This window comes from Camelus dromedarius, chromosome 28, assembly GCF_036321535.1.
Source record: "Camelus dromedarius isolate mCamDro1 chromosome 28, mCamDro1.pat, whole genome shotgun sequence".
Classification (NCBI taxonomy): Eukaryota; Metazoa; Chordata; class Mammalia; order Artiodactyla; family Camelidae; genus Camelus; species Camelus dromedarius.
Window position 1 is genome coordinate 20,732,206 of NC_087463.1, and position 17,213 is coordinate 20,749,418.

Consider the following 17,213-nt stretch of genomic DNA (forward strand, 5'->3'; position numbering starts at 1 on the left):
AGTATAATGGGCCATATAATTAAAGATAAAAGAGAAAAAACATCAACAGAAATTAGAGAAAATAAAATAAAATGAAGGAAATATGTAAGATCAGGAGCCAGTTATGCAATACAAATAAACATAAAATAGTAGGTAGGAACAACAACAAAAAAACCCTATAAATTAGTCTTTGAAAAGGCAATTTTATTTATATAATGTATAAAAGGTAATTTAACTATATGGCCTATTATGGTCAATATCCAGCAGCCAAAAACCACCAGGAACAGAAAGAAATAAGGTGCACATACTCAAAGTTAGGGATGGAAAAAATGCATGTAGGGGATGGATAATTAGAGAGGCAGCAAAAATGTATTTTGAGCAAATTTAGGTCGATAAATCTTATTAAAAATTAAAAGAATAGGACAAATGCTTTAAAAACATAACTTGCCAAAATAGGCTTCAAAATAAATACATAAGTTAAATAAAATAAGCCTATAACCACCAAATAAAATTTTATATTTAGTTAAAATGTTCCCACAAAGGAAACAGGGTAGTCAGAAGATTTCACAAATGAGTCCTAACATTCTAGTATTAGATCATTTAGATCCTGTGCATCCTCTTCTAGAGAATATGAAAACAGAACATCCTCAGCTTATTTTGTACGACAAGTATGTTAACTTCAAAATTAGACAAGTATGTTTTGAGAAAACCACAATCAGAAATGTTGATATAAATATCTTAATTATTAACAAACTCAATCCAGCAACAAATACAAGTATAATGAATCATTCCCAGGCTGGTTTTATTATGGCAAGCCAAGTTTGGTTTAATCTCAAAGGAAAAAAATATATTTTCACATAATACACTACGTTAACAGATAAAGGCAAAGAAACATATGGTTATCACAATAAATGCAGCAAAAGCATTGAATAAATCTCATCATGCATTGATGATAAAAAGTCACTTATCAACTGGGAGTAGAAAGGAACACCACATCCTGATAAAGTGAATCTATGAAATACACACAGCATCCATTCATTTGCTCTGTGGTGAAATGCAGACGCACTCCGTTCACATTAGAAACAGTGCAAGAACATTCACATTAACAAACCCATTCAGTATTCTGCAGGGAGCCCTAACAAGTCCAGTAAGAACATTAAAAAGTTGTAAGATTAAAAGGAAGGAAATATATTCTCATTAATTACAAATTACAAAACTATCTGTGTAAGTATTTTGAAAGAATTTACAGGTAAATTACTAAACTAGTAAGAGGACTTTATAAGTTCCCTGATACAATATAAATACACAAAAATCAACTATATTTTCTATATACTAGTATCAGAACATATAATTAAGAATAAATATCCACTGTAATAGCAATATATAAAGTGCTCATACATAAATCTATCAAAGGATTAACAAAGGTTATATGAAAGGAGAGACATACCATGCTTATGAATGGGGTTTAATTAATGTAAGGAGGTGGATTCTCCCAAAACTGATGTAATGCATTTACAGTTAACACGTGTTGTTCTTTGTTTGTTTTGAGGAGCTATGCAAACTAATTCTAAAATGCATGAGGAAGAACAAAGGCTTAAGAAATGAGGAAAAAGAAAGTAAAAAGACTTGCCAGATTTCAAGGCTAACAAAAAGCTACAGTAATTAAGACTGGGATATTGTCACTGGGTAATGAAATTTGCCAGCGAAATACAGTAGAAAGCTCAGAAATCAGCTCACACCAAATGTAAGGACCTGATAGGTGGTAGAGATGGCAGTGACGGTTAATGGAAAAGAAAAGGTTACTGAATCTGTTCAATCTAGGACAACAGGTTATTCATACAGGAAAGAAAACTCAGAATACACACAATTAATGTAAGCAGATTAAATATTTAAATGTAAAAGACAAAAAATCTGTGGCAGGTAGACTCTAAAATAACCCCTAGTTAATCCATCTCCTGGTGTTCATGTCCTTGTCCTGGCCAGGACTTCCTTGCAGCCGCATACAAGACCCCGACCAGAGGTCAGGCCCAGGTCAGCTACACCTGGATTCCTGACCCTCAGAAATCGTGAGATAATAAACATGTGCTGTTCTGAGCTGTTACGTTTCTGGTAATATTGTTTTGCAGCAATAGATAATGATAAGAAAATTTAAATGCTTTGAAGAAAATGGAGAACATTTTCAGTGCCAAGAACTTAAGAACAATTCTTTAATAAGATGCAAAAAACCCAGCATAAACAATAAAGACAAACACATACTTGTTTACATTCAAATTGAGAACACCTATGTATCAAAATACATCACAAAAGTCACAGTACAAATATCATGAAAATATAAGCCAAGAAGTTATTTACAGTGAATATAATCAAAGTATTAGTAGTATTAATATATTGTAAACTTTAGTGAATCAGTGAGAAAAAATGAATGCAATGGAAAAATGGATAAAAGGCATGAAGATGGATTTCATTTCACAAAAGAAGAAACACAAATGGAAAAAATAAGGACTACTGTGTGTGTGTGCGTGCCCTCTGTGTCATTAATAATCAGAGGACTGCGGGGGAAAAAAAAAAAAGAAGGAAAAACCTAACTGTCTTTCATCCCACCAGACAGGAAAATACTTCAAAGTATGGAAATGTCAAGTGCAGGGAAATTCTGGAGCAGCAAAAACTTTTCTGTAATGGCTAGAGTGTCAGTTTGTACAATCTGTAAAAATAATAATTTGGTATCACAAACAGTTGAGGATGTGCTTTGAGCCCTTAGTCTATATACTGGGCTAAAGTGAAGCTGGGTGGGGAGGTCCTGGGTACAATCAAAACACGGTGGCAGCATTCTTGTATGTGTGCATTATGCAACATACTTCAATAGTTTTATATATAATGTTTGAATTTGCAAAAATTAAACACATTCCCAAAATCCAACAAGATAAAAGATAAAGTATGGTATTTCAGATACTAGCATATTCCTATAATGGAACACTGCCACGTTGAAAATAAGTGAGCTCCAGACATCAACATGCATTAGACATAATGTTCAGCGAAGAAAAGCAAGCTGCACAAGAATATATGCAGTATGTTACTGTTTACATAAAGTATAAAAAAGCATGCAAAACTATACAATATGTTGGTAAGGATGGAGACATATGTGGTGGAGCGATAATGAAAAGCAAGGGAATGGTGAACACAAAGTCCAGAATAGACTTTACCTCTGGGATCGCTGGTGGGGGCAGGAGCATGTGGTAATGGAGTCAGATGTATACCATGTTGTGGTGAGTTTGAGTCTAGGAATTCTGGCTCCCATGTCCCAGCTCTGGCCACAGAAACTTACACTGTCCTAGAGGAGGGCCTCTGATAGGGTCGGCACAGCCCTTCAGTGTCAGCAGGTCGGTGCAGCCTGTCCTGCGTATCCGTAATACCTACGGCTTGATACGGGCTGGGGGTGGGGGGGCAGCAGAGCTGGCATGTGCAAGGATCCACAAAATAGCGTCTTCTAATCTGCATACAGCGAACCTTAGCAAGGGTGTGGACAGCAACATCCAAAGCAAACTGTCACAGGAAGGGAGTTCCTCTCCTCAGCGGCATGAACCTTACTGTCGTAGGTCTGTGGCACTTGGTCCCAGCGCAGAGGTGCGTGCTCTCCTGCACTCCTCGCTGGAAGGCTGAGTTTCTGGCCGGAGGCTCTGGAATTTGCTCCTGGGTTGTAATCTACAGCCGTGGAGGAGAGAAAGCATCCAAACTTACAAAGCACTTATTAGCAGAGGATCAAGTACGCTGACCCGAAGAATATGTGTGCATGACACGTGAATTAACAGAAAACAATTATTTTATAAAGATGAGCTAGAATCATTTGTTATGTATGGTGTCAAGGTAAATAATCCTTATGTGAGTAAGGTGGATATGGTACCTCAGATTGGTTTCACTTACTCCATCGTAGATGGTGGAGTAGATGCCATGTTCACACACAGTCCTAGACACCCCCAGCTCCAGCTTTTATGCATATCTCATAATAAATAAGGGGAAAAACTAAAATAGGAAAAATGCAGTGATTACAATGTAGACAATCCCAATTATGTATCAACTGAATGAAGGCATGAACATAAAGTTATGATTAATGTTACACAAATGGCATTTATAACATCAAATAAAATTTCAAGTAGTAGCATCATACTTAAATTTTTAAAAGTCTCTATTTCAGTAAAACTCAGAAAGAAAGATATTCTCTGGAAGAACTCAGAACATGACTCTAGAAATGAAGAAGACATTGAAGTAAAAATGAATACATTTTTTTCTTGACATTTGATGAAAAGCAGTATTTACAAATTAATACATTAACTGCATAATTATAATTTTACATGTTTGTGCAACTCAGTTGGTATATGAAATACTAAAATAGGTGTCTGGTCTATACACCAACTATGTATGTTCAAATTCTCTGAAAACATTTTTGTTACGTTCTTACTCGAAAAATGGTGCATCACATTATATATGGGTTTGATATGTAATGAATTGGAGGTGATCACAAAGAAGAAACAAGTATTGTTCTGTGAATTTTCACACGTGATTTTATTTAATCCTTAACATCAACTCTGGGGGAGTTTTACAGATGGGGAAATGGAGATTTAAAATCAAGAAAGTTGTCCAAGACCTCACAGCTGGTCATTATTTGCTGACCTAGGGATTTGTATTCAGTTTTCTCTAATTTCAGAGTTCATATAATATATATAAGTGTTGTGAATATAACATTTTTAATAGGAATTCCCCCCTTCTAAGTAAGCAAGGAAGTGGGGGAATGGTACAAGGCTTGTGAAAACCCCCAGTGCGACCTGTTGGTTATACAGAAAACCTCGCACCTCCTGTGGTAATGGAAACCTGCCAAGGTTTCATGTATGTATACAAGCAAGGACCTTTCTACTCATGTGTTCAGTAACAGGCTTTTTTTGAGACTTTTAGAATTAATGTTGGGTAAAAGATAAAGTATAACTGCATGTGTGTGTTTTTCACTTTGCTTTGGTAAATCTAGAGAAATAACACAAGTCCGTTGGTGCACGTAAGCCCACTGCTGTGTGGTGCACTTCTGGTTAGCACCGGATTAGCCAGAGCGCCCAGGCTGATGTCTGAAAACGAAGAGTAAGACCACCTCTTTTGTTCGTGTAGGGTTAACTTGTATTCACTGCGCTCTATACACATTTGTCCTCCTGGGTAGTTTGTGGGTACAGTTTCATCACTTCTCGGTTGTACTATGTTCTTATAAATCCCCCTTCAAAGTTTTATGAAATACTGCATTAAGGTGTCAAATTAAACTGGCTCAATATAGTTTTTAAAAACCTTATTTTAGAAGTTCAAGAACTGTAAACAAATCTACAACAAAATTAATCTTTTGGAAGGAATAAATGAATACATAATTAAAACAATGAATACATGCAAATAAAATAGGGCAGTAATTTTTCCTTGTAGAGTAACAAGGTTGAGAGCATTATTTGCACTGTACAGTGGATGAGGCAAGAAGTGCCTTATGCATTGTTTGTAGAAGGGTGTCAGGTTTTAATGCAGGGATTAGAGATTTTACATTGTTCATCCACTAAATGAGAAAAGTGACAGTTACGGGAGCTGAACTGACTTCCAAAAAGTGGAATGGAGAGCATCACAGATGTCACATGGGCTTGAACATTTGCTTCCCTAAATCAAGAACAATGTAATATCCCACAGTCAGAAACAGAGAGGAAGACAGGATGTGGGAGAACACCCCATACTAGGACGTCTGAAAACCCGAGACACAGGTGAAATTGAACATCAGTGTTAATGCACTTGAAAGGAAAATTTCATTTCATCTCAAGAGAGTCAGAGCAATACAGAGATAGTTTAAAGGAATAAAACCGAGCAATTGCAATGTACTGTAGAAATGATCTGCTCAGATTACAATTTATCCTTTTTTTCTGAAGTTTTAACTACAGTAAGATCTCAGAGAGATTCTGAAATAGGTCATTCAGTAATTACAAAACACAGTTGTTACAGCTTACTCCTTGTGCAGCTTACTTGCTGTGTTCAGATTTAGGCTCAGCGGTAGTTCCTCCCTTCTATCCTTCCTTCATTCCTCCTTTCCTTCCCCCTCCCTTCCCCACCTTCCTTTCCTCCTCCTGGTATTATTTACATGGTAGAGAAAAGAACGGGCTGTTTTTTCTTCCTAAAATGAATTCTTCTTTAATATATTTGATTGACTGTCAGCTCTGTAAGTTCTGTTCACTACTGTGTTCCTGAAATTGGTAGCTGTGCCTGATAATGTGTGTGTGGAGGTCCTTGGGTGGGGGGAGGGGGGACAAGAAGATGCTGTTTGCCAGCTGGAGTCTGGATGAGACACAGTCATCCTTCCTACTATTACCACCAGCAGTGATCCACATGTACCCCAGTCGGACCACACTCACATGTCCTCTTTTCTTCAGGGCATCTCTTGATACTCAGTTGTGGACCACGTTTCTCTGTGGTAAATGGGATAGTTGGTGACAGTTGGGATAGTCATGAAGGAGAGAGAGCAAGTGGCAGTGGTTTAGTTTTGTCTGCACTTCGCCTCTGGAAAGGCTGCGCGCTGACGGGACGTGCTGTGCCTGCTGCAGACTCGAGCCTGATCGGGAAGAGCGCAGGCGGTGATACCAGTCTGTCCAGATGTACCAATAACTCGATAAACACCTCCCTTTCCTCATAACCACCATTTCAGAAGTAAACCATGTCTGCTACAGACCAGAGAACTTTTCTGTGCTTTTCCCCGGGGGGTGATCGCTACCTGCACGCCCTCCTCTCCTTCTCCTCTTGAGGAGTTCCTACCAGTTCTCAGGTCCCCACAGGCTGGCACCTCCACAGAGAAGGGTCACACAGCCAGCCAGCTTTTGTATTCTTCCCTCATGCTGATCAATAACTTGACAGTAAATACCCAAAAAGTACAGCGAATAAGTGAACTGAATGAATTGTAAATCTGCTCAAAATTCTTTCACAAAAACAGATTCCCTTCAGAGATCACATGGGTTTCAGATTTACCTGTAAAGTAGGTCCCAGGCAGTTGCCGGGGGGGTTGAAACAGTACATGAAAACTGTATGGCTCAGTGTGTAGCACACAGAGAGCCAAATTCATGGCAGATGCTTACCTCTATTAAAAAAAAACCCTTCACTGCGCCCACCATGTGCACCACCCACGTAGAATGTCTCAAGTGATCCGCAGGGACCTTGCTTTTAAAGGTCTCATGCTTGAATGAAGACCCTACCAGGGGCAGGAGGGGCAGACGTGGAGACAGGTGCACAGCACCGGGGTGTTCCTGCTGCTTTGTGAGTTGGGATGATGTACATAGAAGAGTGAAATGGATTGAGGGCAAGTCCAAGACAGGACTTGGAATGGAGTTAAGGGAGCAGAGGCAGGCTTGCCCAGCACTGAAGGGTGCGGTGTTAGTGGCTGAAACTGTGAGACTGCGTTTCCCAACTTCTGCCTTCTCAGCTCCAGACAAAATTGCCCTAACAGTTACCCCGAGACCTGAAGAAGAGGGCTTTTACAAATCACCCCAACCGTGGCCGATCTGCTTTTAGCTTTTTGTTTATTAGTAGAGGAGTCGTGGTATACATACAGTTCCGATAACTAGTCTGTGATCTTCAGCGTAGGTTTTCTTTGCTGCGTAACTGGGTAGGTGTGAAATAAAAATGAAAAACAAAAACAGAAAGATCCCATGGTTTAGAAGCCTCAGCCGAACCTATCTTTGGAAACAGAATCAATTAAACATGTCACTTGGACTAAGTACAGCACAAGCTCACAAACATTACAGGTCAAGCATGTAGACGTTAACCTCAGAATGTCAGCATCTCTGAAGTTCCTGTCATCCTTTGTGCAAAGGAAAAAAATCAGTCTAGTTCTTAAAATATTATTTGGAATTTTCTGCCAACTTGAAGGGAAATGATACTAGTCAAGTACTGGAAAAAAAATTGCCTTGGCAGCTATTTTTAGGTATGTTAGACAGACTCTGGTCTACATGTAAATAAGCAGTAAAGTAGCCCACATATTAAACTCATTGACAAATCTTAGAATATTAGGCTCCCTGACCCCTGGAAGCGCTGTTATAACACACTGCCTGCCTTCTATTCACATTTTCCCCTAAACTAATTATGATCAGAGTTAAGCCAACCAAATAGCAATTTTTAAAACCAATGTTAATCTTTACTTATGCATAACTGAATGTGATAGACTTTATCTCAAGAAGGTCTGGGATCCACGAAGATGCACCAAAAACTCTGATTAGTGACGCCAATCAAAAGTCAGAGGCAGACAGCAGGGGTGGCATTTACACAGAAGGGAAAAGAATGTTTTAAATACTAGCGTGTGAGGAGAGAGGTTCTTCTTGGAGCATTTTTGTGGCAGATCCTCTGGTGATCCTGGGCATTTGACATAATCATCCTGTTCTTTGCCAGGCATTTACTAATTCTTCTCTGCTTGTCTAACAGCCAGCCAATCAGATGCTCAGTGTTTGGGGTCTAGGCCTAATATGTGTGTGATACTGTGTCATCTGCCTAAAACTTGTGCCTCTCTCTGTTTCTACAGATTCAACTGAAGCATCATCATAGATTTATCTTCTTTCTCCTAGACAGAGTCTCCGTTTCCTTCCTTTCTGGAACTTTCACTACAGTAAATTCAGCTTTGGAGATGGCCTGTTCCTTCCTAAGTGAGTAATTTGCATTATTTCAAACTTTTGAAACCAGATCAACATGACCATCACATTGGTTATCTTTGTCAGCAAAACAAACACATTCTTTCAAAACTTAAAATTTAAATGGTATTATTTTAATTAAAGCTTTCATCCCAATCGGGTCTAAGTTTGGGGAAATTAATGAAGAAAGGGATTGATTTTTATGGAAAAGACATTTTATAAATGTTTCCATTGAGAGTGCCGCGTAGTGATGATCATTGTCTTATTTACTTTCAAGATGGTAAGAATAAAAGTAAGTGTAGAGTCTATTCACATTTTTCCTAGACCACCGCCTAGGCGTGTAGGACCCGGGTGTTCTGAGAGTCGGTCTGTCACCTTAGGTATTGAGACTATGAGGCGGGGGGTCCCAAGCATGAGCAACTGCACACACATCCAGTGGCTGGGCCACCCCTCACCCACGCACAGCATCCCTCAGAAACAGAATCTGCAGACAGCAGTCTCTTCCTCCGGCACACTTCCCCGTGGGGTGGGAGTGGGTGGGCAGACAAGGAAGTTCATTGCTGTGTGGTGAAGGGCAGGACGCACGGTGCCCATCCCTGTGTTAAGCCTGTCCCTTTCTTGCGCTATGAAGAACACATTCCCACATCGTCCCCACATTCCCTCCCAGCACTGCTCTTTCGTTTCTCTTGTCTCCGTCTCCCCCCCCCCCACCCCGATTCCCCCACATACTCAGCCTGGCTCTCCTCTGCCTGGGGGTGTGTTTCTGTACAAAGCTAAAGGGAAGGCAGTGGTACAGCTTCTGCTTTCTTTGCTGTTACCTGCACACCTTTGCAATTCTTAACCTTCACCGGACCTAACATTACTGCCAACCTGAAGCCATTTGACTTGATCTGGTTCATGATCTCACATCCTGGGAACTGAAAGCAAACACCAAGACTTCGACCAGTCATGGAAATAGCGCCCTAACCCTCATCCATGCAGCGATGGCACGTGCTCGTCGGTAACCCTGAGGTGGGAAGAATAATCTTCCCCGAGAACAAGAGTGTGGGTTCAGGTGTTCCCTCGCCCTCTCGGCCTGCATTAGTGCCGTGTGCTCTTCATTCGTCCTGACACTAGCGAGAAGGCAGGGAGAGTTGCGCAAGGACTCGGACATGGGGGCTGGGGGTGGGGAGGGCGGTCTGCTTTCACGCTGTAATGGAAGAAACATGACAGCCAGGTTGGCTCTACCTGGAATGTAACATATCCACAGCTTTATCACTCTGGAGCCACATTCTGACATAATAACAAACTACTGAGAAAGAACCACTTCTATCCAGGTCAGAGTGGCAGACTCCCAAGTGTTAGAGCCTGGCGGGGGGGAGCGGGGGACAGTTTAAAACATCAGGAAGAAGACTGCAGGCTGCACAGAGATTTTCATCAAGTCTCCGCACTGCCTAATGGTTTTCATCCAGTACGTTGTAATTACTCCAGCATCTAATGGCATAGCATTTTGATTTCAGAGCCGACCAAAATAAAATGAACCACATTTCATGACGACTCCGTGTATAATAAGATGCAGATGGCAAAGGAAACAGATGCCTCTGACATCATCGCCCATCCGCCTTCAACTTTTGCAGACACTGGCAGTCTGTAGACTCATTCAGAGGGATGCGAGATAAGTCAGGCAGTTTTCCAATTCTGTTTCCAGGCTAAAAAAACACTGGCAGCAGGGGCACGGCTTTCTTTGAGTCACAGTCGTAATTCCACAAGAAGAAATCTGACTCTAAGGCTGTGTCAGGCTCCCATGCGAAATCAATCATCAGGACAGAAAAAAAAAAATCCCCGTGAATATTGGGGGGGGTTAGCTGTTAGTAACTAGTGACTGTTGTGCATGACAGCGACAGACAGGACAGGGTGGGAGTGTGTGAGCATGATGCGAGTATGGGGGTGCACAGTGCAGCTTTCAGGAGACAAACAAAATAGACCAGCAGGTCTGAAACACTGTACCAGGACTCAGCACCCAGTCTTCCGAGACTGATTCCTTATTACTTCTAAGTAAAAACTTTAAGGAGGATTTTCAGGTCACTGTTTCTGACCTCAAAAAAAAAAAAAAAAAAAAAAACCCATCCTGTACTTCCCTCCATATTTTCCAGAAGGGATCCTATCATTCTGATAGGAGCTTCCACCATTTCCCCAGTGGTATCACTGAACACTGTACAGGAAAAGGATTTTGTGTGTGTGTGTGTGTGTATGTCTGTGTGTGTGCAAGATAAATGTGTTAGGACATTTTTTAAAAAAGATAAGGAACTTCTGTAGTCCAAGAGATGCTTGGGTAAAGCAGCGGCTGCCAGGCCTTTAGCAGTATGCAAGGTTCCAGGACATAACAGCACAGTTATAGATGAACGAGGGAGTTAGACAAAAACCTTTGAAATCTTCCCATCTCCCCTGACCACCATAACAGAACTTCACCGACACCCTCTGCAGCAGAAACATTTTAGCAGAAAAAAATTCAGAAACAAAGGCAAGGGAAGTGGTGACATAAAAATAAATCCTGCTAGGCCAAATATGGTGCCTATTTTTAAAATAATCTCTCTGTGCAAGTAACAAACTGATCACACACACGCGCACGCACACGCACACGCACAGGCACACAGTACAAGAATAAACAGACTCTTCTAATTCATATCCACAAAGTGGGTTGGAAAGTATTAGTGCAAACTTCTGCTGACCTGCAGCATTCAGTCCGTAAACTTTGGATATCCTAGACGAGCCATCAGTGTCCAGCAGATGTTTTCAATCAATTTAATTTCATCTCGAGGCAAGTTCTGTCTCCAGACATTAGTATTAGTTGGTGATATCTCCCCTTCATAGGGAAGATAGAAAAGGTTCGTGGAGGTGGCAAACAATATTTGGTTTAAACTAGCGGGAGACAAAGGGATTCCAAGAAAAGCAAAAATCCTTTCCGTGGTTTTCTGAGGAAAATGCACAATATCCTCAAACTTGATCAGCCGGTAGCCGGTGGGCAGCAGGTCTGTGTTTATCCTCAGGGCCGCCGCAGTGTTCGCACGCCAAAGGTGAGCCAGCAGGGACACTGCGTGGGGCTTGGGTTTTGATAATTCTTTCCTCAACGATTCATACTCGAAAGCATAGCCTGAATTTAAGCTGCACTGGCCTTTACCTCCCTCTATTCTAAACAGTTTAGCTAAATGCTCTGGTACATTCTTCAAAGAGTAAAGACTTGGTTTACTGCTGTACAGCATCGAATAAATCCATGCGCGCGGGTCCCTCACTACATACAAGGCCCTCATCGAAGCTCCTAAAACCTCTTGAAAGAAATGCAGCTTTAAGGTCCAGCTTCCGCTGCTTAAGCTGAGCACGGGCCGCGCGCTGGGGTAAGAGACCAGATGTCTCCTCAGGGCCCTGATGTATTCAGCGTCTCTGTCAAAGGCGCCTTTCATTCTACTTCTTTGTTCTGGCAAAGACTCTCTCCTTTTCAGTTTCCTTTTCTTGTCCTTATTCGTGGCAAAATATTGGGCCAGTTTACCCCTACTGGGTTCATGCAGATGGATGTTTTGCAAATGGAGTTTTGTGTCTTGGACCAAAGACTGCAACCAGCCTCGGAGTAAACGGAAATGCACACTGTGGACATCTGACGCCTTCCATTCACAGGCGTCTACAAAGGAGTCGATTTCAAACTCCGTTTCGGGGATGTCAATGTAGGCCGTGGGAACCCGGATGTAGAGGAAGTCACTACTGTTGAAGAAAAGTTGTTTGAGAATTTCGGCTCCCGAACCAGGAAGTGAGGTAATGACGACGTCGGGAAGGCGGATGTGGTAGCCCTCGGGAGACAGAGGCTTGGCGCTGGCCTCGGCCCCCGTCCTTGCCCACGTCGCACAGATGGGCTGCGTGCAGGCGCTCCACACATCCAGCAGCTCAACAAACCACAAGGCAACAACCAGGAGCAGGATCCACCGCATTAGCTTTCTAAAAGAAAGGTAAAACCGCCACTGAAACGCTAAGATCACCAAGCTGATGCACAGAATCAACCCAACTGCTACATTAAATTTAAATCCAAAGGGGAAAATAACTCTGTCTCGTCTTACGGGCTTTACTGTTGCTTGAGTGCCCAAACCAAACCGGGTTACTTGGGTCTGATCTGCCACACTGGCAAAGCCGCCAAATCCCAGGTAATCGAACCTGGTCTTCAAGTTGTGGTAGTCAGTTACAATGGAAACAACGTGCTCGGTATTATTGACATTGAGAGAAATCTGAAGTCCCGAATTAGAATTATCAATAAATCTGCAACTGGAAACATTGACATACGGCCCATAAAAGACATAGGCAATTCTTGTGATTGTGGATTCCATCTGAAACGTAACATTAACAAATTGAGTCCACCGTTTCTTAAATTCAGCAGCTTGCTCTGCTTCCTGTATACTAGCAACGGGGCTGCCGCCACGGTGATCAAACCAAAACATCTTGTAGTGTGCGTCCCACACGTCCATCATGGCGCCATTATACCTGTTCATGAACCTATATGGGATGTACTTAAAGTCAATATCCAGATTATGAAAGAAGGCACTGACAGATTTTATCGGGGAATCGTCTTGCCTCGAGACGTGATCAACAACTAGCAGAGTTTGAGAATTTAAGAGAAGCAAAGCACGATACACGCTCTTCAGCTTCATTGCCGAGGAGTAAGCAGACGCGGCTTCCCCACTCACAAACACCATCTCCCCATGCTGGGAGGCAGTGATGATCTCCCCTGCCGCATCACCAGCCTCCTCCCCGGTCCACCTGAGCCACTGCGCACACTCCCCCAGCTGGCCTTCCCAGGGCTGATTACACTGGCTCGTGGGTGATGGAGCAAACACCAGGACGTTGTTAAGGTGGCTCAGCTTGGGTCCGTAGAGCGCTTCGGAGACAAATACCTGCCCGTTGGGGGCAAAGGTAAATGAGTTCTGATCTGGATGTTCATGTCCTGGGTTAAAGCTTCTCCACCCGTCAATCCAGGAGTATGGCTGGAAGTGAACTATGTCATACACAGCTCGCCCTCCGAGCTTCCCAGACTTAAAAGACACAAACGTATTGGTCTGTGTATTTGGCAGCCCAGCCCCGTAAGTGACAACACCCCAGTTAGGGAACGTGTGCATCTTTGCGGTGCCGTATTCCGCAGGAGGCTGTGGGGTGAGCTGGGGGTCGTACCAGATGTATTCAGTGTGCAGAGTACTCCACCTCTGGGCAGTAGAGGGGACCATTGGTCCATCTTTAGGTCGGTGCCTTCTGATTTGTTGAGCTAACCAATTTCCAGCCCCATTCTTTAAGATGAATTTATCCAAAAAAACTAACTGGCTCTCTGGACCATAAAACCAGTTATAATTGGAGTCTGCTATACCCACAGTTCTTTGGAAGCCTGGTAAAAGAGTGGCATAATAGAACCAAAAGTGCATCTTTAACCAGTTGTTATCCAAGTTATTGATGTTAAAATGGCGCTGGGCCAGATAAACATACTGTGTGACTGATTTAGCTGTGTAGCTGCCATAGGCCACACCTTCATCCAGAGAACCATCAACAATGTGATTCAACAGAAACATCGTCTTTTCCATCACATCTACTACAACCTGTTTCCATATATTTACTTTAGATCCTTTATCTACCCCAGTCACCAAGGCCCCAGTAAGTAATGCTATCATGTTAGTAGCCTGGTGGTTATGAAGAAGCTGTTTGCCCCAGGAGCGGACCTTGGAATACTCATACATTTCCTCCGTAATGACCCATATTTTTTCTAGGTATTTCTGTCTCCGGTGGTCATCTAGTAAGTTATATAAAAAGTCAAAGGCAGTGGCAAAACCTGTCAAGGAATGGCCCACCGGAACCTCATCGCCTGGTGCGTTCTCAACCAGCCAGTCTTTGTAGCCAACCATCCTGTCCATATACTCCAAGACAAACTCAAAGGCAACTTTGTCTTCCGGGCATAACAAACAGTACAGTGCTAAAGGAGGCAGATTGTTACCATAAATTTCATTCCACTTGGCAGCAAAGTCAGCGTGCTTGGGGGGAGGTAGGTAGTATGTCGGGTTGGACAGCATAACTGTCACCGCACTTCTAATAGCTCTGAAAAGATGCAGATGGCTTGTGCGAGACTTTTGTCTCATTGCCTGGATTTCTCCAGCATCAAAATACAAACGCGGATGAAGCATACTTTTCTTCAGCTTTTGGTTGGGTCTCGTATCTTGGACTTTCTGTGTCTTAAACTGATCGATGTCATCTGTGAAAACTGCCCAGTCGGAATAATTGCTCACAGACTCCTCAAAAGTAGAGAAAGCAAACATCACTAATGCTAAAAGTAAGAAATGTCCTGTAAACACTAACGCCATGATCCATTGGGGAGTTCCTTTCCTCAGGCATACGTGTCAGACACAGTGCTCAATGTGTTTCCCATCTGCTGAGTATAAAACATACATTTAAGGCCTTGATAAAACAAAGACTGTAAATCGTGTATGCTGTGAAATCCAGCTGACATTTGTCTCATTCAAAACAAGTCCAGTTGCCAAAAAGAGAAAACTTACACTGTGGTCTGTGTCCCTGACACAATCTTACTTCCAGTAAAACTTCAAGAAGTGTTAAAACCTCTAATTTTCCCGTATCATACAGCAAATGGGGGGAGATAGTCAAACATACTGCGAATTCATGATTCACTTCGTTGACATAAATCTACCTAACAGGAAGAGTCAAAAAACACACATGGTTAAAAAAAAAGAAAAGAAAAGAAAGAGAAAGAACTATCCAAAATCTAAATTAAGAAGTCATTTCTGGCATCAGCAACCATCACTGGTGATAAGGTCATCACACAGGTCTGATGCGTTGCCTCTGTGTGCAAAAGGAAGCCGAGGAAGTACTGAAATTCTTGGTGCAGACTGGTTTGTATTCCTCCTCTCAGCTTCTGACACTTCTTGCTTTGAGAATTTTTTCTTCCTCCATTTTTGGGAGAAAAACATCCTCAACAAGTGCTCAAAGTCCTACTTGGTTTTAAAACTTTCAAAATTCCTGTCCTCATTTCAGATCTGTCCCTTTCAGGCTTACTTACTCATCAGCCTATTATGACCCAGAGAAAGCATTTTCCCGTCTTCTTTTTATCAGCTTCATCTGTAACAACTATGAGAATCTAATCTCTTCAGCCACCTAGGTACTTCTCTTCCAATCATGAAGTACCACCAACTGGGAAAGAAAATTCCCCTTTCAGCAACAGGGACGTCTCTTTTCTGTTCCTTTTTCATGACACTCCTTTCTGGGGGAAAAACAAAACAAAGAAATTCTCTGAGGCTGCAGATATGCTGGGAGAGGACATAGAAGCTTTAAATGTTCTACCATCTCTCGACAGAAATTTTAAAATCACAGTAAGATCTGTTAACTAAGTGAGCTCAAATGCGTCTTTTTTCTTACACTTTTCAAGACACATATTAGGATAAAAATGAATGGTGTCAGAAGACAAGCAGCTACAAGATATAACTTTCCCAAGAGTATTTATTTCAACTGCGGCTTGCTTTAGTCATTTAAAATGTGTTTATTCAAATGCAGTTAACAGAGATGAGTCCTGCTCTTATTTTTGTTTTGATCACAAAGGACTCAAGAGACAAAAAGCAAAAGCTGAAAGGACCACGCTGACTCCGGATGAGGGTTTATTTAGCTTTTAAGGGATCAGAAGGTGTCTCTGCAAGGGGAACTATTCAGACCGCTTTTCTCGAAGGAGAAATCATGACAGTGTGTGGAAGCAGATCTGCTCCAGTCTCTCTCCTGCAGCCTCGTTTTCCATCTTTACAAGAAGCCAGCAGAGGGAGCTCAGACCCAGACGTAAGGAGCTGCTTCGCCGCTGCCCGTCTTGGGTTTGGAAGAACCTAACCAAGTTTCAGTCTTGGACAAGTCTCCTCTCCGTAGGAAACATTAACGCTAGGAGTTTCCTGATCCGCCCCGCCTGTTGCATTTTTTAATTAGCCTCCTACGAACATGCCAAGTCCATCCTCTGCTCCCCACCCCCGACCTCTGGCTGTGGTCTGGGGACAAGAGACCCCGAAGTGGCCAAGTCCGCTTACCTTGGCAGGTCCGGACGGGGGTCTCCCGGCGGCGGTGGGCCCCAGTGAGACGGAGGCGGAGAGTTCGCGAAAACTGCTCCGCACCGGGAGCCCGGCTGCGCGGTCCCCCGCGGGGCACCCCGAGCCCCCGGCCCGGCGCCCCGCGCGCTCCAACAGGCTGCGGCCCCGCGGTCGTCCCCCACCGGGCGCCGCGCGGACACGCCCGCCCTCGGGGAACGCCGGACGCCCCGGGGCAGCCCCGGACCCCGGGAAGCAGGTCCGCGCGTGGCGGGCGCTCTCGGGGACGCCGTGTCCAGCGGAGCGCGGGCGTCCCCAGGCCGCGATGCCGCTGCGGCCGCGGCTCCTTGGTGCCAGCTCCGGCCGTGCGGCCCGGGGAGGGCGAGAGACGGCGACGCGGGCCGGGGGCGGGGCGGGAACGGAGCGGGGGCGGGGGCGGGGCGGGGCCTTGGAGCGGGCTGTGGGCGGGGCGGGAACAGGCGGGGGCGGAGGGCTGGGG

General features: G+C 43.3%; 1 protein-coding gene across 3 annotated transcripts; it reads right to left on the reverse strand.

Annotated features, from left to right (window-relative positions):
* Window positions 1–764: 764 nt before the first annotated feature.
* DSEL (dermatan sulfate epimerase like) lies at window positions 765–17,012 on the reverse strand. Of its 3 annotated transcripts, none has more exons than XM_010993511.3 (3): window positions 16,718–17,012; window positions 11,357–15,915; window positions 765–3,678 (listed from the first exon to the last, which is right to left on the reverse strand). In XM_010993511.3, exon 2 carries the CDS (start codon window positions 15,002–15,004, stop codon window positions 11,366–11,368), a length of 3,639 nt encoding a protein of 1,212 aa, XP_010991813.3. In that variant the 5' UTR covers window positions 15,005–15,915; window positions 16,718–17,012; the 3' UTR covers window positions 765–3,678; window positions 11,357–11,365. The 3 variants fall into 3 exon arrangements, with proteins under 3 accessions (XP_010991813.3, XP_031297627.2, XP_031297626.2); XM_031441767.2 differs by lacking the exon at window positions 765–3,678 and adding an exon at window positions 7,535–7,629; XM_031441766.2 differs by lacking the exon at window positions 765–3,678 and having other exon boundaries at window positions 7,535–15,915.
* Between the last annotated feature and the right edge of the window lie 201 nt (window positions 17,013–17,213).

Excerpts from the sequence above, each read along its gene's own strand:
- DSEL (XM_010993511.3), bottom strand. The coding sequence starts at position 15,004 with ATGGCGTTAGTGTTTACAGGACATTTCTTACTTTTAGCATTAGTGATG.